Here is a 24,255-nt window from a genome sequence, read left to right as displayed (position 1 = left end):
TCTCCACTCCTATTTAGTATAGTTTTGGAAACACTAGCCAGAGCAAACAGACAAGAGAGACAAATAAAAGGAATAAAGATAGGAAAGGAGGAAGTTAAATTATCCCTACTTGCAGAGGACATGATACTTTATGTAGAAAATAAAAAAAAAAACTTCATTAAAAGACTACTAGCGGTAATAAGCAAATTCAGTAGTGTAGCTGGATACAAAGTCAACACTCAAAAATCAATAGCATTCCTGTACACAAATAAAGAACTCACCAAGAGAGAAATTATGGAAATATTGCCCTTCACAACAGCATCTAAAAAAAAATGAAATACTTAAGAATCACCTTAACTAAGAATGTAAAAAATCTATATGCTGAAAATTATGCCATGCTAAAAAAGGAGATTGAAGAGGATATTAGAAAATGGAAAGATATTCCTTGCTCTTGGCTAGAAGAGCCAACATTGTGAAAATTGCCATCCTTCCAAAACTGTTATAGAGATTTAATGCAATCCCAATCAAAATACCATTACCAAACCTCACAGACCTAAAGAAAACATTCCTAAAATTCATTTGGAAACAAATGAATAACAAATAGAATAGCAAAGGCAATTGTGGGCAACAAAGGCAAGGCAGGAGGCATTTTAATTTCTGACTTGAAACTATACTACAAAGCCATAGTGATAAAATCAGCATGGTACTGGCAAAGAAATAGACCGGATCAATGGAACAGATTAGAAGATGCAAGCACAGCTAAAAGACACTCAGTCACCTGATATTTGACAAAGGGGCTAAACATGTTCACTGGAAGGATAGCCTCTTTAATCCGTGGTCTTGGAAAAATTGACTTTCCACATGCTGAAGACTGAAACTAGATCCATGCCTATCACCATGCACAAAACTAAAATCTAAATGTACCAAAGACCCAAATATTAAAACAGAAACATTCAATCTACTGGAAGACAAGGTAGGTATGTCTTGGAGACATAGGGGTAGACAGAAAATTCATGAACAGAAAGTAAACTGCACAGGAAACACTTCAAAGAACAACTGGGATCTCATATTATTGAAAAGTTTCTGTACTTCAAAAGAAATCACCAACAGAGTGAAAAGAAAACCCACAGAATGGGAAAGAACTATAGCCAGCAACCCCTCAGACAAAGGACTTATATCTAGAACATATAAGGAAATGAAAAACATCAGACCCCCCAAATTCAAAGACCCTCTCCAAAAATGGGCATCTGAGATGAACACACAGTTCTCAGATGAAAATATACAAATGGCAAGTAAATACATGAAGAAATGTTCACCATCACTGGTCATTCAACAAATGCAAATTAAAACAGCACTGAGATTTCATCTCACTCCAGAAAGAATAGCTGCCGTCAAGAAATCAACTGATAACAAATGTTGGTGAGGCTGCGGGGGAAAAGGAACACGGCTCCACTGTTGGGGGGAGAGTAGACTAGTGCAACCACTATGGAAATCAGTATGCAGAATTCTCAGAAGACTAGAATTGGAAGTTCCATTCAACCCAGCTATTCCCCTCTGGGTATTTTCCCAGAAAAACTGAAAAGGTCGTATCACAGTGATGTATGTGCGCCCATGTTTATAGCAGCACAACTTTTTTAGCAGCACAATTTGTAATAGCTAAATCTTGGAAACAACCAAGATGCTCATCAACTGCAGAGTGGATAAAAAAGATGTGGTATTTTTATACAATGGAATATTACTCAGCTATAAAAAGGACGAGGCTTTCATAGGCAAATGAAGATAACTTGAGGCTATCCTCATTAGTGAAATAAACAAGAATCATATTTATAAATATCATATCATGTCTCTAGTGTAAAAAGTATTAAGAACTGTAGGAGTAATAAAACCCAAAATGTGTAATTGCTATTATAAAAAAGGAAAAGAAAGTTCTCTAAAGGATATAACTGCATGTATATTTAAGTATATAGGATTGATAAGCAAATTACTAAGTTTTGTTGGATAGTTGAACAGAACTATTTGCAATCTTACTGTTTGAATGTCCACTTTGTAGGCTTCACTTTTATAACTTGAACAACTATTTGTAAGAGGACAATATGTAATTATCAACTAGTAATTTCTTTGTTTATTTTTTTGAAATTATGTATTATTTCTACCCCTTTTCTGTTTTTTTTCTTTAAATAAAAAAACTGAGGTAGAAATCATACAGCCTAAAATTAACCATTTTGAAGCACTGTTAAGTATTCATAGGGGATTGACCGCAGTATTCCTTCACCATCAAACTCTGTAGACACCTAAGTCTCTTATAGAAAATTGAGTAGTATCTGCAACTCACCTGTTTGCATCCTCCTGCATACTTTAAATCATCTCTAGATTTCTCAAGCAAGACAATGGAAATGCTGCATAATAGTTGTCATGCTGTATTATTTAGGGAATAATGACAACATTTCTGTACATGTTCAGTACATATATATATATATACACACACACATACCAGGGATAGAACTCACAATCTCATGCTTGCAAGGCAGGTGCTTATGCTGCTGTGCTAAATCCCTGGCCCTAGTACAGATATTTTTAGAAAAATGTTTTCTGTCTGCAGTTAGTGAAGTCACAATGTGGAATCTGCCGATATGGAGAGCTGATTGTGAGAAATTCAGTGGCAGTTAGTAAATTCATAATATTGTGCCAATACCACCCCCATGTTTCCAAAACATCTTCATTACCCTCAAAGGAGACTCTGTACCTATTAAGCAATCCTTTCTGTTATGTCTCCATAGATTTGCCTATTTTGCATATTTCATATAAATACAAATGGAAACACATGATCTATGGGGCTCTGTGTGTTTCTTCCACCAGGATTATGTATTCAGGATTCATACCCATTGAGACATGCATCCCTATTTCATTCTTTTTATGGCTGAGTAATGTTCCATTGCATGAATATGCCATGTTTTGTTCATCGATTTGTGAGTTGCTGGACATTTGGATTTGTTATGGCTTGTGTTTAGACGTTCCCCAAAACCACATGCAGTCATAGGTGGGCTTCTTCAGAGGTGGCTGGATCTAGAGTGGTGATCTTGGGATTGAGTCATGGCATAATGTTGGTGTTAACGGTATTAGAATTAAGCGTATGAGTGCTACCTGCCCTGAGTAGCCTGAATAAGATATAAGGGATAGAAAGAGCTGTGATCATCTCCTGTTGCTTTGATACCTCCTACTTATGTGAACTGCTTCTCCTCTGTGATGCTTGTCTACCTGGGAGCCAGCCAATTATAGACTGAAATCTCTACAAACCATGAGCTAAATGTCCCTTCTTTCCTCCTTTAATATTGATTACTGGGCATGTTGTCCCAGCAATGAGAAAAGCAACTAAGACAGGGTTGTCATTACCTTTTGACTATTGTGGCTAGTGTTGCTATGACCATACTTGAGTCTGTGTTTTCAGTTCTTTTGGAGATATGCTAGACATTAGTGTTAGGTCCTGTGGTAATTCTACGTTTAACTTGTTGAGGGACTGCTTTCCACAGTGGCAGGACCGTATTAAATTCTCACCAGCAATAAGATTCACTATGACGCCCATTCTGGTTTGACTATTACCTTCTTTTGAAGTCCTGTAATGTTTACAATGTTTAGGTTTTATCGGTCTTGTTCTCACTGTTTTGTTCAACTTTATTATACCTAATGATATAGGCAATTCTTTTTAAGGAAGCCAGAGGCATTATGGTAACCATTGTTGATAACCTTGTACTCTGTTTTTACACCATATGCTATTGTCTATCCTTGGTTTTGACTGACAGCTTTGTTTTGCCATATTTGACTTTATTCTCTCCCCCCCCCAAAAAGTAATAAGAACTAAGGAGTAATAAAACCCAAAATGTGTAAATTTTGTTGTAAAAAAGAGAGGAAAAAAGTGCTCTAAAGAATACAACTGCAAGTGTGTTTAGATGACCATATTACTGAGTTTCTGTTGGATCATTGAACACAACTGTTTGCAGTCTTACTGTTTGAATGTCCACTTTGTATGCTTTAATCCTGTAAGTTGAACAACTATTTCTAAGATGACAATATGTAATCTATTAACTAGTGATTTCTGTTTTTTTTGTAATTCTGTATTACTTGTACCCTTATACTTGTTTTTTCTTTTTTTCCTTTTAAATAAAATTTTTAAAAAATTCTCACCAGCAAAGGATGAGGGTGGCACCCACTTACCACTGCTGAAAATAACCTGTCTGAATACAAAACCAGCACAGAGGTAAGCACCACCAGGGAAGGAATTTTACTATATGCAACATTCCTATGGCATTTTTTTGGGGGGGGGGAGAGCAACTAGATCTAGTCATATCTGAAGCTAATCTAACCATTTAAGTTTAGTTCTACAAAGTTGTGCTATTCTTTTTTATTTTTCTATGAAGTAAATTTGAATTTGGTTTTTGACCCTTGTACATGAAAAAAAAAAATCCTCTAAGCTCCTCATTCATTGAAGTGGTCTGCTCACCTTATGCATGCTTCGGTCAAAGTCATCCTCCTCTCCTCCAGATGAGAATCTTCTGGCTCGGGGCACTGCCAAAGGACCAAGGGATAAGCGCAAGCACATTTTCCCCACTCAGCTTACCTTGGCTTAAGCCATTGGACTGATTTCCCTTCCTTTCCCTTCCCTTCCCTTCCCTTCCCTTCCCTTCCCTTCCCTTCCCTTCCATTCCCTTCCTTTCTTTTCTTCTTCCTTCCCTCTTTTCTTCCTTTCCCTCTGTCCCTCCCTCCTTTCCTTTTCTCTCTTTCCTCCCAATAATCTCATCCAAGATGCATTCTGGAAGTGGTTCTGCTTTTGAACTCTCTCACATTTACCTCCTATAGGTGCTGGTCCCTGTCCACTTTGGGTTAAAGTTGTTTCTCTATGTTACTTCCTTTTCTAAATGATAATTGTCTATGGATAATGAAGGGGTCATCACTGAGTGTCCATGAAACTTTGCTTAGACTGTACCTTCAACTGGTAGAGCCAAGCATTGAACCAAAAGCGTCTTGAAGAAAATTCCCCCTAATATGAAAAGGAACAGCTTGGCTGGCTGACTGCTCAGGGTGGTTCCCTGAGGACCATGGTGCCTGCTGATTAGAGCCTTCCATCTCCCCACATCTTTTGTTCTATTCTTCAAATCATTTTTCACCTTATAGCCAAAGTGGCCTCTCAAAAGCATAATTGTGATCATGTCACTACTTCCAATAGCTTATCACTGTTTAGGATAATAACTAAAATTGTTACTTCACCTCAAAAGGTTTCATCCCCCGCACTTGCTCCTGTCCCTCTCCAAGCTCCAAGGTTAAGCAGACTGTCTTTCTTTTCCTCCAGTGGAACCTGCTTTCCCATCCTGGGTCTTTGCAGATGAGGTATTTGGGGATATGTCTCTATGCCTCTCCACTGACTTACCTCCTTGTACCGTTCCTATGGCAACAAAATCACACTGCATCTGAGCTTTTGTTATCTTCTGAGTGGACAGGATGCCCTAGACATCAACTCTCCTACCTTTTGGGTATCGCTTCCCTCTTTGAGCTGGAATCTATGTCTGCTTCACAGGGCAGGAACCTGGCCTAATTTGCTACCTAGTATATCCCTAGGGTCTATGGCTGGCCCTTACACCTGCTGCTGAATGAATAAAACTCCTCAGTGTAGCTCTTCTAAGCTGTCTTCTTCAGAATGACTGTATGAAGAAATGGGTGACTGTCCTGACCTCCCTAGCTCCTGGCAGAGGAGCCAGGGCTCTGGTCTCAGGAACCTACAAGGATGGTACCTTTGGGAGACCCGTGGTAGGTCCAGTACTCAGACTCCGTAGCATAGTAGGGGTCTGGCGAGTAGGCTGGACTATACTTAGAGGCCTGGCTGATGTCTTCACTTGTTTTGCTCTTAGTTGCTGTAGACAAATCACCTGCAAAGAATCCAAGGAGAATGCTTCAGAGTGCTGGCTGGCAACGCACGCCCTTTCCCTGTCCCTGCCAGGCTCAGTCCAAGGATGAGAGGTCACTTTGGAGCCAGGGGTATCTGGTAGGAAGGCCTGGGGCATGGAGCGCTGGAGCTGGAAAGGCCCTGGGCCAACCTCTTATTTCATATTGGGAATCCAAAGGCCAAACAGGGGAAAGGGCTTGCCCAAATCCACACAGCACGTTTGCCTCAGAACCAGATCAAACCCAAGCTGAGCATATTCCGTGGACTCCCCTGTTTCTTAGTGAACACTGAAGACGTATCCTTAATAGAAGATGTAGCGGGTCCCAGGTGAGCTCAGCCCTTTCCTTCCCGGCCCTTTGGAAGCCTGCCTTGTTACAGATTTGAAGCACATCTAGGAGGGCATTGCCGGGCAGATTCATTAAGGAGGCCTCCCCACTTCTGCATCCGGAAATGCCACATCCTGACTGCGGAGGCTAAACGGCTGAAAGAAGGCGCCCTGGAAAGCAAGTCGGCAAAGTTGTGCTGTCTCCAGCACTGCCACTTAACACTGGGCAACAACCTGCCTGTCTCTGCCTCAGCTTCCTGATTTGGAAGTGTTGGAACTGGCGGTGTGGCTCAGCTTCTATCTGAAGTAAGTGCAGAAAATCTACTATAAATACAAATACTGAGTGGTCCAAAGATGGTACAGGATGGCAGGGCAGAGAGACAGGGAAGGAGAAGCGGGGGGCGGGGGAGAGAAAGAGAGAGAGAGACAGACAGACAGATGGAGAGGGGCAGAGAGAGACAGAGGGAGAGACAGAAAAAGAGACAGAGACAGATAGAAAGACAGATGGAGAGAGACAGAGACAGAGCAAGCAAATAGAGAGGGACAGAGACAGAGAGAGAGAGACAGGCAGAGACAGACAGAGAGACAGACAGATAGAGAAAGACAGAGAGAGGCAGAGAGAGACAGAAAAAGAGACAGAGACAGATAGAAAGACAGATGGGGAGAGACAGAGACACAGAGAGCAATAGAGAGGGACAGACAGAGACAGAGAGAGAGAGATAGGTAGAGAGGGCGAGACAGGCAGAGACAGACAGAGGAAGACAGAGTGGCCCACAGAGTCAGAGAGAGACAGAGACAGAAGTAGAGAAAGACACAGGGAGAGAGAGCAGAAACTAGCCTGACACCACAGTAATTTGAAAGCGCACTACAGGGAAGTTTTAGGGATAAACGCTACATTCCGTGGAGTCAGCGGAGCGGAGCGTCGTGGGGAAACTAACTGCCTTTAGCCAGCCAGCTCTGCACCCTTCCCTAGCAGCACTTGCTGACAAAGCTGTGAATCCTCCTTTGGTTTGGCTCTGGCATAGTCCCCGGCCAGCTGCATTTCGCCAGTTCATGTGCCCTCCCACCCATGTAGCACCTCCACCATGGAGCCCGAGTCTGCCTTTGTGCTATGCTGCAGGGTCCACCTGGAGACTCCATGAAGCCCTGAGAAGCTTGGGACATGGGGTCATTTCTGGATGTAAAGCCAGAACAAGTCTAGTCAGGGTTGGAGCCTTTCTGTGGCTCTTGGGGGCACACTGCATATCTTCCTCAGCGGTGTGCACACAAATATAGGCTCACAGACCCACTCAGTGAGGCCCGGATCAGCCCCTGGAGACTGAGCATGTTTGTGTAAATTTCAGGGTCTTGAGCACCAGCACCATTATTTATGCTTGCACTGCCCCCTGCATCAACAGGACTGCTTGGTTCATCTCCAAGCTCATCCAAAGCTGTGGTCTCCTCTGTTATCCAAGTAGACCTGTAAGTAAGGATGCTCAGGATGACAGCAGCTCCTCTGCACCCTCAAAGGGATAGATGTGCTTATCCAGCTGAAGCATGGCACAGGCTTTTGCAAAAATGAGCAGGAGGTCTCAGTGATGAAGGGGTTTGTGGTTCTAATGCTGAGTGTGGGCGGGAACTGTGCACAAAACCAGTTAGTGCAGATCCTGGGCCAGACTCCAAGTGTCTCTAATTAAGAGCATCTGGGACTCAGAAGGGGGTAAGGAATATCCCTTTCTAATAAATCCCTCAGGAGCAGATGGTCTCTCAGGAGACTGACTGCAGTGGCTTAGGGCAGTGGTTCCCAGGTTGGGTCAGGTATCAAAGTCCCCCTTTCCTTGTCTGGCCAAGCCCTATCTGCCTCTGATCATACCATGTCGTTTGTAGATCGGGGGTTTCCGGTAGATGTTACTTTCTCCAGCTGCCAGACAGATCAGGAAGGGACAATGGGGAGGAGAGAGAAGGACAGGAGAGAAGGAGACAGTACTTGGTCAGTTGATCTCTGAAAAAAGAGAGTGTCAGCTTTACCCAAGGGGCTACCATCTTTCTCCAGAGTTGAACCTCCAATCTCACCCCAAGGAGTTCCAGGTGCAATGGGGCAGGGGAGAGGATGGGAACAAATGGTGCCAAGGAAGAGGCACGGGGCTAAACAATGGGCATGCAGGATGGGTGGGGAGCATGCGCAGCAGAATCCGTGCAGGAGGATGCCCCGTTCCTGCCAGTGGTCACACTTTGTGCCATATGACAGTCTCTGGGATGCTGCAGCCATATGTCAGCATTTTCTCTCTCTCCCCTCCCTCAAAATCAGACAGTATAGTACCCCTGTGGGGCAGCTGAGAAATGTACAGATGGAACAACAGGCCGAGCTCTTGCAGGGAAAGTGAGTAGGGGTGAAAAGCTGAACTCAGGGCAGGGAGCTGGGGGCTGGGCCTGGCTCTGCTCTAACGTGGGCTTGTGCTTTGTGCTGCAAGGCCACACCTACAAGGCCAGCTTGCCCTGGTCTTCTCCCACCTCTGAGCACCACCTCCAGTCACATCAGCTTTACACATGCTGTTGCCTCTGCCTGGGCTGCTTTTCCCTGGGATCTTTCTGAGCTGATTCCTTCTCATCCCTCAGCTTGAATGTCACCTCCTCCAAGAAGCCATTCCTGACCACTATACCTAACCCTGCCTTCCCCACCTGAGTCACTCTCTCATGATGCCCGGCTTTAAAAAAATGTGTGTAGTATTTATCATCTCCTGAGATTGTCCTTCCATTTCTTTAGGGGTTAATTTGTACATTAGAATATACATTCCATGCAGGGTGGTTCCCTGGCTTGGGTGAACCCTGTTGTGATCTTAGGGCCCAGAAGAGTGCCTGGCTGGGCACACAGAGGGGCAGAGGCTCAGGGAAGCAGGATTGGGGTTCAGTTTTCAAAGCTCTGAGGCCAACAGCCTTCACTTCTATGTCATTACAGCACTCATCATGGCCCTCTGGGCCCACCACACTTTTACAGTCTGTCCGTGACTTCTGTGTGTGGCTTTCCTGGTTCACTTAACTGGGGAGACTAAGGCCTGTGAGCATGTTGGGGCTGGGCAGTGGTCAATGTAGGTGACAGTGAGGGTCCCCAGGAACCAGCTTTTCTCTGGTGCCTGTGCAGCACTGAGTGGGAGGTCAGGTCCCCAGCACCCCCCAGAGCATGCACCCATGCTGGGAAGCCAGGCTGCAGCGCCTACCTGGGATGTGAAAGTGCTTGGGTGCCTGGTAAGAGGTTGGAGTGGAGGACCTCACATCTAACTGGCTATGGTATGGAGAGCTCCGGCCACTCTCGGGCCCTGGAGCACGGAGGCAGTGGTCCCCAGAGAGAACAGAGGCACAGAGAAAACAAGCATTATTGCAGCGGCAGTTAAGGCAGCGGTGAGGTGATAGCAGCAAGGATGGGGGTGGGGCCGGGCACCCCAGCGTGCTCAGCTCCAGTGGAAGAAGCATGTGCTCTCATGCACTGCGTCTGAGGGCCAAGCTTCACCTGTTTCCTCACGCGATCCCAAACCAGGGCTCAGGGGTTGTACAAGTCAACTGTGCTAGCTGCTGTCAGGCAACTTCTGCACGTGCTTAGCTCCCCACCTACCTGATGGGCTCCTCCCACAATTGCCCCTCTCTTCCCTCCAGGACCTCTTCACCCCCACCCCAAGTGAACTGGGACTGTCTTGATGTCCGGGTGAGGCTGGACCCTTAGGTGAAGGCCAGGCAACCCCCCAGCATTCAGCCTGGTTTTACCCTGTGGATGGGCAGGCCAAAGCATGAGGACAGAGAATCTTGTTCCAGCAAGGGATGTTAGGCTGTCTGCAGCTCCCTTCTCCTGGCAGCATCTACCTCCCTGTTCCTATCTTTCCCCCCTTCTAGTGGGGGAAAGTAGAGGTCCCTTCCAGGGACATCTCCGAGATTCAGTCAGACAGTCGCTTAAATGGTCACAGATCTCCAGAAGGCCATACTTGTCATGGAGATCCTGGGGAGGCGTTTGCTGTCTCTGCACCCCAGTGACACCAAGTTGCTGCACTGTTCCTGGGGCTCCCTTGGGGAGCTTTGTTTTCCTTACCTGAGCGGTAGTAATGGTGAGGTGAGCGGGAGAAGGTGGGAGACATGCCCTGCCGGCTGTAGGTGGGAGAGTCGATGTATCCCGGGCTGGAAGCCCGTCTCTGCCGGAGGTCCAGGTTCTCATAGATGTCCTGCAGGAGACGGGGCTGTGAGATAGACTGTCCAAAGCAGTAGACAGTGAGGACATGACATGGAATCGGGGATTCTAGGGGCTGTGGCATAAACACAGAGACCCCTTTCCTGAGTTACACCCATAGCCTGAGGTGGGTGGCAGAGAATTTTTAGGACCTTCATGCAGCACTTGAAGTTCTTGAATAGAACCCATGGGTTAGCACCTGGAGTCTTGACTAGGGATCACAGGACACCATCTCTGGTGGAAGGGCACCTTGAGTTCTCTGCCAATCATTACCACTCTTTAGGCCATTACCCTAGGCGAGGCAGGCACTTGGAGTCAGGGATCACGCCTCTTGGGGTATTATAGAGCGTTGAGATCAAGGCCTTTCTTTGTGAGTATAAAGGGACAGGAGAACTCAAAGGTCTCCCTGACCTCTGTGTATAGCAGCAGAATTACCTGTGAGACTCAACCACCTTATCTTTGATAAAGGAGCCAAGCAGGTTCACTGGAAGAACGACAGTCTCTTTAATAAATGGTGCTGGAAAAACTGGCTCTCCATTTGCCGAAAACTAAAGCTAGACCCATGTCTATCACCATGTACTAAATTAAAATCTAAATGGGTCAAAGATCTGAATATTAAAACAGAAACACTAAATCTATTGGAAGACAAATTAGGTAGAAACCTTGGAGACATAGGAGTAGGTAAAGAATTCATGAACAGGACTCAAACCGCACGGGAAATACTTCCCAGAATCAATAACTGGGACCACTTCTTATTAAAAAGTTTCTGCATGTCAAAAGAAATCTCCAGCATAGTGAAAAGAAAACCCACAAACTGGGAAAAGATTTTAGTGAACTCTCTCTCAGACAAGGGCCTCTTGTCTAAAACATATAAAGAATTAAAGAAACTCAGACCTCCAAAATTCAAAGATCCAATCCAAAAATGGGCATCTGAGATGAATACGCAATTCTCAGATGAAGAAATGCAAATGGCAAATAAATACATGAAAAAATGCTCATCATCATTGGTCATTAGAGAAATGCAAATTAAAACCACACTGAGATACCATCTCACTCCTGAAAGAATGGCCAGGATCAAGAAAACCGACAACAAATGCTGGAGAGGCTGTGGGGAAAAGGGAACTCTCCTGCACTGCTGGTGGGAGTGTAGACTGGTACAGCCTTTGTGGAGATCTGTCTGGAGATTTCTCAAAAAGTTGGGACTGGAAGTCCCATTTATTCCAGCTATTCCACTTCTAGGCATATTCCCAGAAGAACTGAAAGCATCATACCACAGTGATATATGTGCACCTATGTTTATAGCAGCACAATTTGTAATCGCCAGATCATGGAAACAACCCAAGTGTCCATCAACTGAGGAATGGATAAAAAAGTTGTGGTATTTCTATACAATGGAGTATTATTCAGCTATAAAGAAGGATCACATTGAGATATTTATCAATAAATGGGCGCAGCTTGAGACCATACTCATAAGTGAAATAAATCAATCTCGCATGTGTGAATACCGAATAGTTTCCCTAATGTAAGTAATGATTCAAATATATAAAAATATGTGGTAATCATGATTCCCCATTAGGTGGCCTTGGAGCCTTATAAAGTTTTCACTCATTAATTAGAAAGGCTTTATTCTGGGCTTCTTGATTTGAAAATATTTGAAGCTAGAGTATATGAAGTTTTATCCAAATATTTCAAGGAAAAAGACACTATGGTAACTACTATTAAGTCAGGTTATATGGTGGTGAAGTACTAGGTTGTTGAAACAGTCATGCTGTGACCTCTATTGTTATATTGTTATGTCCTGTTTTATCTCAATCTCCCCCTTATTGTTTTAAAAAAATTAGTCATTTCTTATGTTTGTCTTAATTAAAGAAAAAATTCAAATAATTAGGATATATAAATAATAACTCTTTTTGATTTCCTATTAACTTGTTTTGAAGTCCTGTAGTGCTCCCACGATCTTGTTTTGACTGATTAGACGATTAGACTCTGTTCCATTCTATATGGTAGTATCAAGTTTGAAGACATAGGCAACTACTTTGAAGACAATAAGATTCACTAAGATACCCATTCTGGTTTGACTATTGTCTTCTTTGGAAGTCCTGTAATGTTTACAATGCCTAAGTTGTATTGGTCTTGTTCTCTACTGTTTTGTCCAACTTTATAATATCTAATGAGATAGACAATTCTTTTTAAGGAAACAAGGGACAACGTTGATAACCATAGTTGATAAACTTGTACTGTGTTCTACACCATGTGCTATGTCTATCCTTGGTATTGACTGACAGCTTTGTTTTGCCATATTTGACTGTATTCTCCCCCCCTTCCCCAAAAGTAATAAGCACTAAGGAGTAATGAAATCCAAAGGGTGTGAATTTTGTAGTAAAAAAGAGAGGGGAAGAAAAAAAAAAGAGAGCTCTAACGGATATAACAGCAAGTGTGTTTAGGGGTGTTAAATAGCTGACTGTATCAATGTTTGTGGATCATTGAACACAGATGTTTGCAGTCTACCTGTTTGAATGTCCACCTTGTATTCTTTGATACTGTGATTTGAGGAACTATTTTCAAGATGATAATATGTAATATACTAACAGGTGATTTCTTACTGTTATGGTTTTTTTTTTGTTTGTTTGTTTGCTTTGTTTTTGTTTTGCTTTGTTTTGTTTTGTTTATGTAGTTCTGTATTACGTGTACCCTTACACCGCTTTGGTTTGTTTTGTGTTTTTCTCTTTTTCCTCTTAAATAAAAAAAAAAAAAAAAAAAAAAAAAAAAAAAAAAAAAAAAAGAATTACCTGTGAGTAGGGAGACAGTGTTCCCAGCGACTTAGAAGCGAAGAGTTTGAAGGAAGCCACGGAGGGAGCAAAGGGAGAGAGAGGAGGATAAGAGGAAGGGACAGGATAAGGTTAAATGGTTCTGCAAAGAGAGGGCCTGCAGGCGCCCCTCGGTGCCCCGTGCCAGATAATGCCTCATAAGAACTCTAGGATGTCAGAACTGCGGAGAGGACACAGAAAACTTTAATACTGTGTTCCTCTTGTACACCTGGAAAAACCAAGTCCCAGGGAGGTCACAGGAGGGCCATGGCCACCAGGACCTCTCAGGGGGGAGAGGTGGGTCTTGGTTTGGACTCAGATTTCTCTACCAGAAGTTCGAGCTATTTCTGCAACTCTCTGATCTCTTTACTGGTTCATGATCCTTCTGTGGCCATGTGCGTTGTTCAGGGAAAGGCGTCCAATTGCAGGGCAGCCAAGGGCCAAGCTACTGCATCAGCAAGGGCATGGGGCTGGTGGGGGGACGCAAACCGGAGATTGTGTGACCTGACTGGACAGGGCAGCTGCCACTCTGCCTTAGAAGACCATGCCCTGGGCCTAGCACTGACCAGCTTCTTAATTTCCCAGACAAGTCAGAAATGCAAATTCTTAAGTGAAATTTTCCAGGATTTATGTGTTGACAACTAATTTACATTTCTAAAAGACACTGTGAGTGAATCAAAACATCTGGGGGCTGGCTATGGCCCAAAGGTCCTGGCTGGCCATGTCAAACTTCAGAGAATCAGCTTCTACAAATACTTGAACCCTTTTCTCCTTATCTATTACAGGGATCACAACTCAGAGAACCTCACTATTAGGCTATCTAACCAAATGGAACACCAGCCCCTTTAGAGAGATGGGGGTGTCTGAGGACACCCCCTGGCCTTGGGACAGGAACCTGGGATCCTGCCTACAGGGCCAGAGTTCCTTCTTCTCCAACTATTGTAGCCCAGAGAGCTTGGGATGGGGTTAGAAATCTCCTGGGATATAGATGGGCAGGATCTCCCAATGTGATGGCCACCATGCTTTCTCCAGAGAATTTTCTAGCAACCATATACTGACTTCTAAAGCCACCTGATGCTGAATTTTTATAAATGAGTCTCTTGCTTAGGCCACAGAGTCTTACAGTCAGGTGGGAGACCAAGAGAGCATGCCTACCCAGAAATCATGAGCTTCAGCAGGCACTGAGCCTGGCTGGGGTGAGGGCCATGGGCTGAGCATTAGTAAAATTCCTTTGTTCCAAGAAAAACAGTAGCTCTCATGGTAACTGCTTCCAGGCCATTAGCTTCTGTGCTGGATTTAACAGGAGTATGTGGACTGGGGAGAATGGAGGGCCCAAGTTCTGTTTGTAGGGAGAGCTGCTACCCATCTCCAGATAGTTAAAATATAAGATTAATGACCAATTTTTCAAAAAACCCCAACAAGCTAGAAAGCTAGATTTTTGTATGAATTTCCTTATTTTTTAAATGTTGGCTATAAATTCCAATCTAGAAAAGTCCGAGGACCAACCCCGTGGAGGCCGAGCCATCAATGATGAAGGGATGCAGGGACCCCAGTGGGACCTCAGCTCCTTTAGCAGCCCCACAGAGGAGGGCAAGACGCAGTACCTCTCCATAGCCACATCTCTCCAGCATCTCGTCGGACGTGTATCTGGAATGAGGCTCGTAGGAAAGGAGGTCAGGGCGTTGTACCTCGTAGATGGACTTAACCTTGGGAAGAGCTGCCAGGTCTTTGTAATTAAGGATCTCATTATCCACTTTGGCCTGGGGAGGAGGCAAATGGGCAGGAAAGAAGTAGAAGAATAAGAGGGAAAAGAAAAAAGGGAAACAAAAATCAAGGTGGAGGAGGAACGAGCTTAGCTAGTTTCCACTGAAGACAGAACACAAGGATTGAAGTGAAGTGCTACAGATTACCAGAAAAAGAATGATCTTAGAGGCCATCTGTGCCAAGAGGACTAACAGTTATTGAGCACATATTGTTTTTAAGGCCCCATGCATTACAAGAATTACCTCCTCTAAATATCATAGCACCTCTGTGAAGTGTCAACATCATGCCTATTGTCCCAGATGAGGAAATAGAGGCTCAAAATATTCCATCGCTTGCACAGTTTAGCTGGTGTCTTTGAAGCCACACAACCTGAAGTACACAACCTGCCTGCTGACTGTCTTCCAGCCCCACACAGTGAGGACATCCCCATGAAGGCGGTGGTGAAAACAAGTTATCACGTGTAAAGCGAAGTCAACATTTGGCAGGTCCCTTCTATAGGTTAACTCAGTTTACCCACACAAGTCACACCTCTGACATTCAAGTTATGCTATCTTCATTTTCAATCAGAAAACACAGGCACAGAGAAATCGCACAGCCAATAAGTAGCAAAACCCAGGATCTGACCCCAGGTAGTCTTACCTGAGAGCCCCCACCCTGCCTTCTGGCTTCTAGGATGGGTGTCTCCCTGTCTTATACCATCTAGAGGCTAGACTCAGAAAGTTGTTTAAGTTACAGGGAACTGGAAGAGACCTGAGACTTCTACCTGACTTCTCAGAGTCCAGTGCGTGGATTAAAAGACAGCTTCTCTTTTCTGTGGCAGCCCACCTCCCACGGCTCCCGAAGCCATGTCCTTTGTATACCTCTGTCCTCCAGCTATCCCCTCTATGACCTGGCTCCTGCTCTGGCCAGCCAGGATGGGTCTCTCCTGTAACTGCTATGGTTTGGAAGGTCTTAAGGTGAGGTAGACTAAATCTGAGGCCTGGAGACAAAATTTGCATGAAGCTCTCACTGCCGAAGGGCTAGGTAGAGTCCCAGGGACCTGCTCCGTTAGACAGAGCAGCTTTCCAAGTGCCTTATAAGCTTCAGCTTAAGAAACTTCCTGAGGCTCTTCCATTACACTATCCCTGGCTCATTCCCTGGCGCAGGCTCTTTGCTCTGCACTGCCCCTAGCCCATCTACCCTTTCTTGCCTGGAGCCCGCTGGGCTGCACCGCAGCCTCTGTTGCTCTCAGGCAGGTCTGGCCAATGAGCGGCACCAGCAGACAGGAGGGTGAGTGGAGGAAGAGGCTGCTGTGCTTACTCCCCTGGCCATCATCCTGCCCAGCTGCGCCCTGGACATGACTCCCACGAGTAGCTGCTCTTCCACAGTTCCAGTTTTACCAGCCTTGGCAATGCTGCTCCTTCCCTGGTCTCTTTTATGCCTGGGGTGACAGCAACACCCACTGCTGAGGTCCTTGGATCCCTTGCTTTTCCTTGGGGGTCCCTAACCCTTCATGAAACCCCCTGAGCAGAGCACTCATTTGAGGTGTGCTGTATGATTTCTGCCACAGCTGGCTTGGTACAGACACTCATGCTGCTATCAATTTTAGGGTGTGTGGGTAAAGGGAACTTTATCAGGGGACATCACTTACTCAAGTAATTGGTGCCTTTTGTCCTGGGATATTAGACCCTGACCTTGAGAACTCCTGTCATTTTACAAACTCATCAGGCTGCATAATCATTAGCGTTTTTTTCCAAACCTCAAAAACACTATATTTACATTTCTTCTTATAGCTGTCTTATTTATAGTGCTATAAATGAACCTTGGGTCTGGAGGCACAGTGATTGAATATTGGCAACCTCACATAATTAGTCAGGAAGGAAGGATGGGGACATATGGTGTGGGAGTCAAGTCACTCAGAGATCAATCTAGAACTCAGTGGGGGATGGGTCAAAGTTTGAAAATTAAAAAGAACTGGATTTGAAGAACCTATTCATTCCACGTTCACCGATGATTACATTTTGATGTCAAACTGAAAGTATCTACAAAACTTAAACTAATATTCCATCTTTCTGCCTGTTACATGTTTCTGATGTGAATGGGGGCCCCACCCCCAACTTGGAAGCCATATTTGGAATGGTCTGCCATAAATGTGGCTGATATGACATGCATGCAACAGAGGAGCTGTACTGAGGCACGCAGAGGGTGAAAAGAAGGCAGCTGAGCTCAGGGGATAAGCTCCGAGTTGCCACCGTTCATCTGTAGGTGAGCTGCTCCTCGTAGAGAACTCTAGCAGACTTTCTCCTGATGATGCTCTGAGGTGAGCATCATCAGGGCCTGACCATGTCATCAGGAGTAACAAGGCTTCTCAGCAGCACAGGGAACCAGATGGTGATTAGTGCCATTCTAGTGAGGCGGGGCTCTGATCTCTCAGGCCTGGTGATCCCCCTCTGGACACGTGCTTGCATTTGTCAATAACTTTCTCACAGTGCAGACCTGAAACCAATTCTCAAATCCTGCTGCGGTTTGGCCTCATGTATAATGCCAGGAGGACTATCTTCTCTCTTATCCCACATAGCAATTGTCAGTGCATACGTCTTAGTCTAAGACTTGGTAAGTCTTAGAATAAAGTAGCTTGTTTGGGCTGGGAGTGTGGCTCAGTGGTAGAGTGCTTGATTATCTTCTGTCTGGCCCTAGGTTTCATCCTCAGTACCACAAAAAAGGAAAGAAAAAAGGCTTTTATTCTGTGACAGCCATGTGGTAGTACAGGTTCACAGTGAAGGTGTGGTCAATAATTCTTATAAGTTTTTTTCATTTAATCAGAAGGAAGAAGGAAAGGAAATCATCCCATCAATGGGTATTATCCAGAGATCAAAGCGGAAACAAGGTGTGGATTTGGAATAAGGGACCATCCCCGGTGAGTGAGTTTTTGCTGTCAACTATTCCTCCAGAGTTTTGGTTTTCTTGGTTCCCTTGATTTGTGGAAGGCTGGAACAGTGCAGGCAGTCAGAATGTCAAGTGTTCCCTGGCGTCCCTGATGTCCTACCTCCTATGGTTTAATTCTGTTTATCCCCTCATGAGTTTAAGTGTTTTCTTCTCTGGAATGCCTTCCCCCAGGTGGTCCGAGGTGCTTAGGTCCCTGTCTAACTGTACCTTCATCAGGGAATTCTGTTTTTTTTCTTTTCTTTCTTTTTATGGCACTGAGGATTGAACTGATGACCTCCCACTTGCCAGGCAAACATTTATGCCACAGAGCTAAATCCCCAGCCCCGATCCTGTGTTTTCTATCCTGGCACTTGTCATAACTGCAGCTGATTATTTCATGGTATGAAAGGGCAGGAGGGTAGGTATCAGGTCAATGTTATTCACCATCATTTACTCTGTACAGTGCGTGATGCTTAGTACAGGGTAGAAACTCAGCACACACTTATTGAGTGAGTGAATAAATTACACGTATACTGGACCTCTGAGGTTATCTAGTGCCCTCTCGTTCCTTCTGCCATGTCCCTGGAAAATGCTAAGTCTGTATTTGAATGGCTTTGGAGATGGGGCCTCAGTCACCTGAAAGTGGTCTACTTTACCCCTGACCTTGCACACAATTAGAAAGTTCTTTTTTCATGCCTGCAAATCCTTTATGCCTGTGTTTCCAGTTGCATAAGGCTTCTTTCCCCTCTGCTTCTCATACACTACTCTCTCTGTGTCACTATCCTCTCTGTGACACTAAATACCACTCTGCTCTCCAGTTTTTGTATTGCTCTGGTCTCAGTTAAGGAATGGGTTAAGGTCTCCTCGAACGCCCAGCCAGATGTTTCCGCTAAGGTATGGGAAAGGAGGCGCTTTGCAATAGTTTCATAACTCAGCAGAGGCTCGCCCATCACTGCACTTTCTTCCTCACGCTCCACGGGGCGCTACACGACCCCTGTAACTTTTGGTTCACTACACTATGGGCTTCAGAGCAGTGTCCACATCCTTCTTCTACTTGCTGTAACTTCAGGAGCTTGCATAGAACCTAATATATGACAGGGGGTGCACCAAATATCAACTAGATAGAACCTGACAACTCCATCATCCCTAAAAACCCTTCAGATGCCAGCCCTGTGTCAGCAGTCCCTTTGGCAGCTGAAAGGTGATACTCACGCAGATGACTCGGTTGGGTGACCCAATGCTGGACCCAGGGGGTGAGATGGAAGTTTCAGATGTCCGTCTATGCTGTGGGAGAGACAGGACCAAAGAGGAGAGGTGAGAAGCTGGGCTTGTTGAAGAGAACAAGATGGGTATGAGAACACAGGGGACATTAGCAACACTGTCAGAAGTATTCTCTGGCTATGTTTCTAGTTTTTCTTTAATTTCTGTCTTTCCTATGAATGTCTGAGTGTGAATTAGATCCCAAATGCATAGAACTTCAGGCTGTTGGACAGAATATGAATTTATTTTCTATTTATGTTTGTAGTGAGGATTTATTTGTGTATTTATTTTTGGTACTGGGAATTGAACTCAGGATCTTGTGCTTGTCAGGCAGGCACTGTGCCACTGAGCTGTATCTCTGGCTCTGTAATAAAGATTTTAAATTAGGTATTACCATAAAACTTCTCCTTTTGAGTTATCCTAGCCAATAATATGTTTACTTTGGATGAAAAACATTTCTTAGCATTCATCCCTTTGTAGTTTATTTATTCAAAATGTAAAAGTAGGTTAAACTTCACATAGTTAAAGAATGTGCTGATTCTTTACAGTGTACCCTTTGCAAAGTGACATCAACTTAAGTGAAAAACTTTAAAAAAAAATCTGTTTCTGAACAATAATGACGATCATCAGCGGCCCAGAAGGACGTCAATCTTAGCACATCTATGGGAGTGACGCCATGCTGTGGTGACAAAGCCAGGAGATTGGGAATCAAGGATCATTAAAGGTCCCTGTGATTTCAGAGATCGTGGATTCCTGATGTGCAAAATGAAAGGGCTGAGCTTCAAGGCTGCTCACTTCCCTCTCAGATCGTTTATCCTACAATTTAAAGCGTGCTAAGAAAGGGCTGCATGACAGCGCTTTCCAAGCTGTGGACTGTGAGCAAAGCTTGGCTCTGGGGAGATGAATTTACGTGGAATGTTTGGTAGCACTGAGTCATACAGAAAGAGAGCACAATGTAACATTTTATGTCAATCCTCTTGATTATATCAAGGAGAGCTCTCAATTTGGTGCCAATACATTCCAACAACTGTCTCAACAGTTGCTAATTCCCTATTTTAGCCAAAGAGAACGTTGTCAATATTAGCTGCAATTTTAAGATTCTTAAGAATGTTTCATAACCATTGATTTTATTTTATGATTTCATACTATTTACAGCAAGTGCAACTAATTGCTACTTGTTGAAATATATTTTAAAATTCATTTCAGTTCAATAAAAAATAGCAAATTGATTTAAAGAAAAATATTAAATTTATAATGATACAAGAAGTGGTAAGATATAGCAAAAATAAAAGAATCAGAGTTTTAAAGAATGACTCAAAGTTGGGAAATGTTTCCAAAGGCAGGGAGAAAAGAACAAATAGATTTCCTTATACCTTAAATGGGAGAGGCCTTGGAGAAATAGAGAAAAAAATTATTGCACGGCTCAAAGAAATTACACACTAGACCACTCCTTCCACAAAACTTAGAGTAGGTGAGTAATGAGGCAAAGGAGGTATGTTAATGAGCTGGTTGGGAATTGTGTGTTATTACTTGAAAAGGCACATTCGTCCCATAAAGCTACGCTAATAGGCACAGGCCAGGGTGTAAAGTTACACTGAAGGTCACACATTGCAAGTGTCCCCTCTGTAGCATCAGGAATCCAGGATTCCATCCCTGCAGCCTGGGGCACTCCACCTGTTCCCTGCAGGATCAGGGATATGCAGGCACAGGCCTCCCTGATATCTGTCAGAACACAGAAATTCAGAAGGACCAGGGTCCCGGCTGGTCTAGTGTGGGTCCAGAAACACCAGGAGTGCTTCTGTCTGGCTGCATTGCTGCAGTAAAACCACCACTCTCTTTAGACTTGGGTTTTCTCACAGGCAAGGTGGAGGTTAAACCTGCCCCACCTATCTTATGGGACTAAAGGAATCAAATCGGGCAGTGGTTGTAAAGACAGTTTGTAAACTGTCAATTACCGCGACAATATAACTATAATTATTATAAGTGATATTATATGTTAGGTTTGGGGGAAATCATGACATTAGCATCTCAGAGAACTGCCATCTGGGTTAGCATCATAAGGTCATAACCTTGCTGGATACAGACACACTTAAAAACTCACATGAATACTATTTTCAAACACTACTATCTTCAAAATGTTTTCATAGCCAATGTCTTAATCCCCTCCAACTCTGTAAGCCAAGTGTTCCCATTAAGGATACCCAAAGCGACAGGCAGACATTTGGGAACACTGACTACTAAAGTCCAGCTCCCCCAATCTGTAGCAAAATGTGGACACGTAGGACCTCTGGCCTGGTGTCATGACCAGCTTGCTTACCTTTAACTTCTTTTCGGCTCGGGCTGCCTGTTTGCAGATTGGATGCCAAACCTCAGAACCTAAGGGGCCAGGAAAAATAACACTCAGACTTTTCACATGTACCAGTATTCAATCCCATTTTCAACCTCAGCTTTTCTGCTGGGCAGCCCACGTGTTCTACATGCCAGCTCCCAGCCAAGAGAACCCCTCGGCTTTCCCAGCTCTTTGGCAACCTCTTTCCCTTAAACACTGGACACAAACGTGCACATTCATACCCTCCTTCCACGTGTCCACATCCAACCTGCTCCTCAAGGGTCAGGTCTCACAGGAAGCCTCTTGCCAACTTTCTTACCTGCAAGCTGGGCGTGACTTCTCTCTTCTCTGTGTTCCATAGTTCTTTGTATGTCTCTTCATACAGACAGCCTTAAGTCACAACAGCTTGTGGATTTACCAACCCAACCCAGTCAAGAGCTCCTTCCAGGCAGGAGCAGAGCTTTATTCATGGTTTTTATCTCCCACAACATCTAGCATGGCACTTTACTCCTAGCGGAGGTCCATACATGTTTAGGGGGTGAACAGAGGAGTGGACGACTGGCCGTGAATGACACATAGCAGGTGGTCAATATATATTTGTTGAATGAATGAATGACAGGGGGAGTGAAAGAAAGTGACAGACCAATGAACTCCAGCCTTCTTTTCTTTCAGACTTATGAGTTACCAGAGCTGTCTCTTTTAAAGGGAGGAGGCATCACAGGATGTATTCAGCCTGAGAGCACTGACTTGACCTGCTAATTCCTCAGAGACTCCAGACTTTTCAAATTCAAGATACTTGTGTTGCTAGTGCCCACCCTTGATGGTGGGTGGGGGCCCAGTTGGCTGGCCCCAACCCAGAGAGGCCAATTTGGAAAGGCATGAGCAACAGGTGGCTGGGCACATGTTGAGGAGAAGCTCCAAATATTATACATTCTCCAAAGAAGAGACAGGTGTCCTGGATTAGAAGGAAAAATAGGAACATATTATCCCTTTGGAGCCATTCCTCTTGTAATCAGCGCTAAAAGAAGAGAAGCCAGCAAATGGCTAGATTCCTGAGCACCCAGATGGCATTTGTTTGTCTGACTTTGTTTCTAGGATATACTTTCTAAAATGGTTTGTTGCCTGGTGCCCCTAGGACTGTGATACTGGCTAAGGGACAGGGGGATGGTGTAAGGTCTATCAGAGGATTAGCTCCAAGTAAAGAGCCCTGGATTCCTGTCTGTCTTGAGATCTGAAATGCATTCTCTCAGGGTCCAGTCCTTTCAGAAGAATAATAAGGAGGTCAGACTCCTGTGCCCTTCGAGATGATTTTCACTTCAGGATTTTTAATTCTAGCCATCTCTGTCTTTTGTAGGATAAAAAGTCTTCAGTTCTTGTTTGCTGAGACTCTTGGGTGTTCCTAACTATTCAAAAGTTTAATCCCATCTAAAGTAAAATGCAGTGGCTCTCACAAGCCAGCAGAGGGATTCTGGGTCTGTGTTTTGAGCCAGTGGTCACAAGGTATGCCCAGCTCTGGGTCGGGATCTTTGCTTTTGGGAGTGATTAGAGCATTTCCGGTTTTTCTCTGAGTTGCTCTTGAATCTACCAGGAGTTGTTTACATCTGTAGCTGTGGCAGGAAACACATGTTACAGGTCACTCTAGGAAATGGATGAGGTGAATGCAGGCCTAAAAATCTCATGAGATCAGGTGAAACACACATAGGAAAGGGGGAGGGGACAGAACAACAGTCTGGATGGTTTAGCTGGCGTTTTGACTCTATGGCACTGACATATCTGACCCAAAATACAACTGAGCATCAGACGGTACTATATCTAGTAGTATAGGCTTCAGCACTCTTCATATCAAAAAGCATCTTTATATGAAAAATGAGAGAAGGGGGTCAGAAAAGAGAAATAGAATTAGAAATGAAAAAAAGTATGTTTAGCCTTTCTTTACATATAGACTGGTGCAACCACTATGGAAATCAGTGTGGCCCAGAAAACCTGGATTAGAGTTCTCATTTGACTTAGCTATTCTTCTTTTGGGTATTTTCCCAGAAGAATTAAAACATCATATCGTAGTGCTAGATGTGAACCCATGTTTATATAGCAAGACAATTTCTAATAGCCAAATCTTGGAAACAACCCAAATGCCCATCAATCGAGGAATAGATAAAAAAAGTGTGGTATTTTTATATAAATACTACTCAGCTATAAAGTAGGATAAACTTGAGACATTTATAGGGAAATGGATGCAAAACTTCAGACCATACTCATAAGTGAAATAAATCAGAGTTCCATGAGCAAACATCACATCGCCTCCCTAGTATAAGAATCTGAAAAAGAAGATCCAAAATGTACAATAAATGTTGTAAAATGGAAGAAATTGTTCAAAAGGAAGGAGAAACTGGGATGGGGGAAAGGAGAAATGAAGGCAAGGAAAAATAAATAAATACACATAATAATTAAGATAGTTATACTACTAATTGTTATTAGTTCATTGAAATGAAAGTTTTATGTCTATATTGTCTGATCAATTTTCATGCCTATATTTTGTAATATGAGGAATTACTTTGAAGATAACAGTATGCAATGTACTAACTGTTGTTATTCTCTGTAAGAGAGAAATTTTTGAAATTTTATTTTGAAATTTTGTACCATTGTTTTTTTACCTTTAAAATAAAAAAATGGAAAACCCTAGGTTTAGGAGTTAGTAGTAAATGATGTAAATAAAAAGGGTTGATAAAGAAGTTGCTAGAGCTGGTAGTCAACTTAGAGATACAATGG

The 24,255-nt window shown here is 43.9% G+C and overlaps 1 protein-coding gene across 7 annotated transcripts in view; it reads right to left on the bottom strand.

Annotated features, from left to right (window-relative positions):
- Positions 1-24,255, bottom strand: part of Ablim3 (actin binding LIM protein family member 3) — a 115,751-nt gene that overhangs the window by 10,501 nt on the left and 80,995 nt on the right. The window contains exons 8-16 of one of the 7 annotated variants that reach the window (XM_063232337.1): positions 21,478-21,536; positions 19,113-19,184; positions 14,837-14,992; positions 13,215-13,244; positions 10,291-10,420; positions 9,431-9,529; positions 8,089-8,136; positions 5,760-5,894; positions 4,475-4,539 (exon numbers count right to left, since the gene is read on the bottom strand). In XM_063232337.1, coding sequence (XP_063088407.1) covers positions 4,475-4,539; positions 5,760-5,894; positions 8,089-8,136; positions 9,431-9,529; positions 10,291-10,420; positions 13,215-13,244; positions 14,837-14,992; positions 19,113-19,184; positions 21,478-21,536 — 794 coding nt within the window. The remainder of the gene's footprint in view (positions 1-4,474; positions 4,540-5,759; positions 5,895-8,088; positions 8,137-9,430; positions 9,530-10,290; positions 10,421-13,214; positions 13,245-14,836; positions 14,993-19,112; positions 19,185-21,477; positions 21,537-24,255) is intronic. The other 6 variants (XM_063232339.1, XM_063232338.1, XM_063232340.1 and 3 more) reach the window with 6 other exon arrangements.

This window comes from Cavia porcellus, unplaced genomic scaffold (assembly GCF_034190915.1).
Source record: "Cavia porcellus strain 051 isolate PalLab524CR breed Dunkin Hartley unplaced genomic scaffold, mCavPor4.1 scaffold_21, whole genome shotgun sequence".
NCBI lineage: Eukaryota > Metazoa > Chordata > Mammalia > Rodentia > Caviidae > Cavia > Cavia porcellus.
The sequence above is the reverse complement of the archived record's forward strand: the minus strand, read 5'-3'. Positions and strand labels throughout refer to the sequence as shown.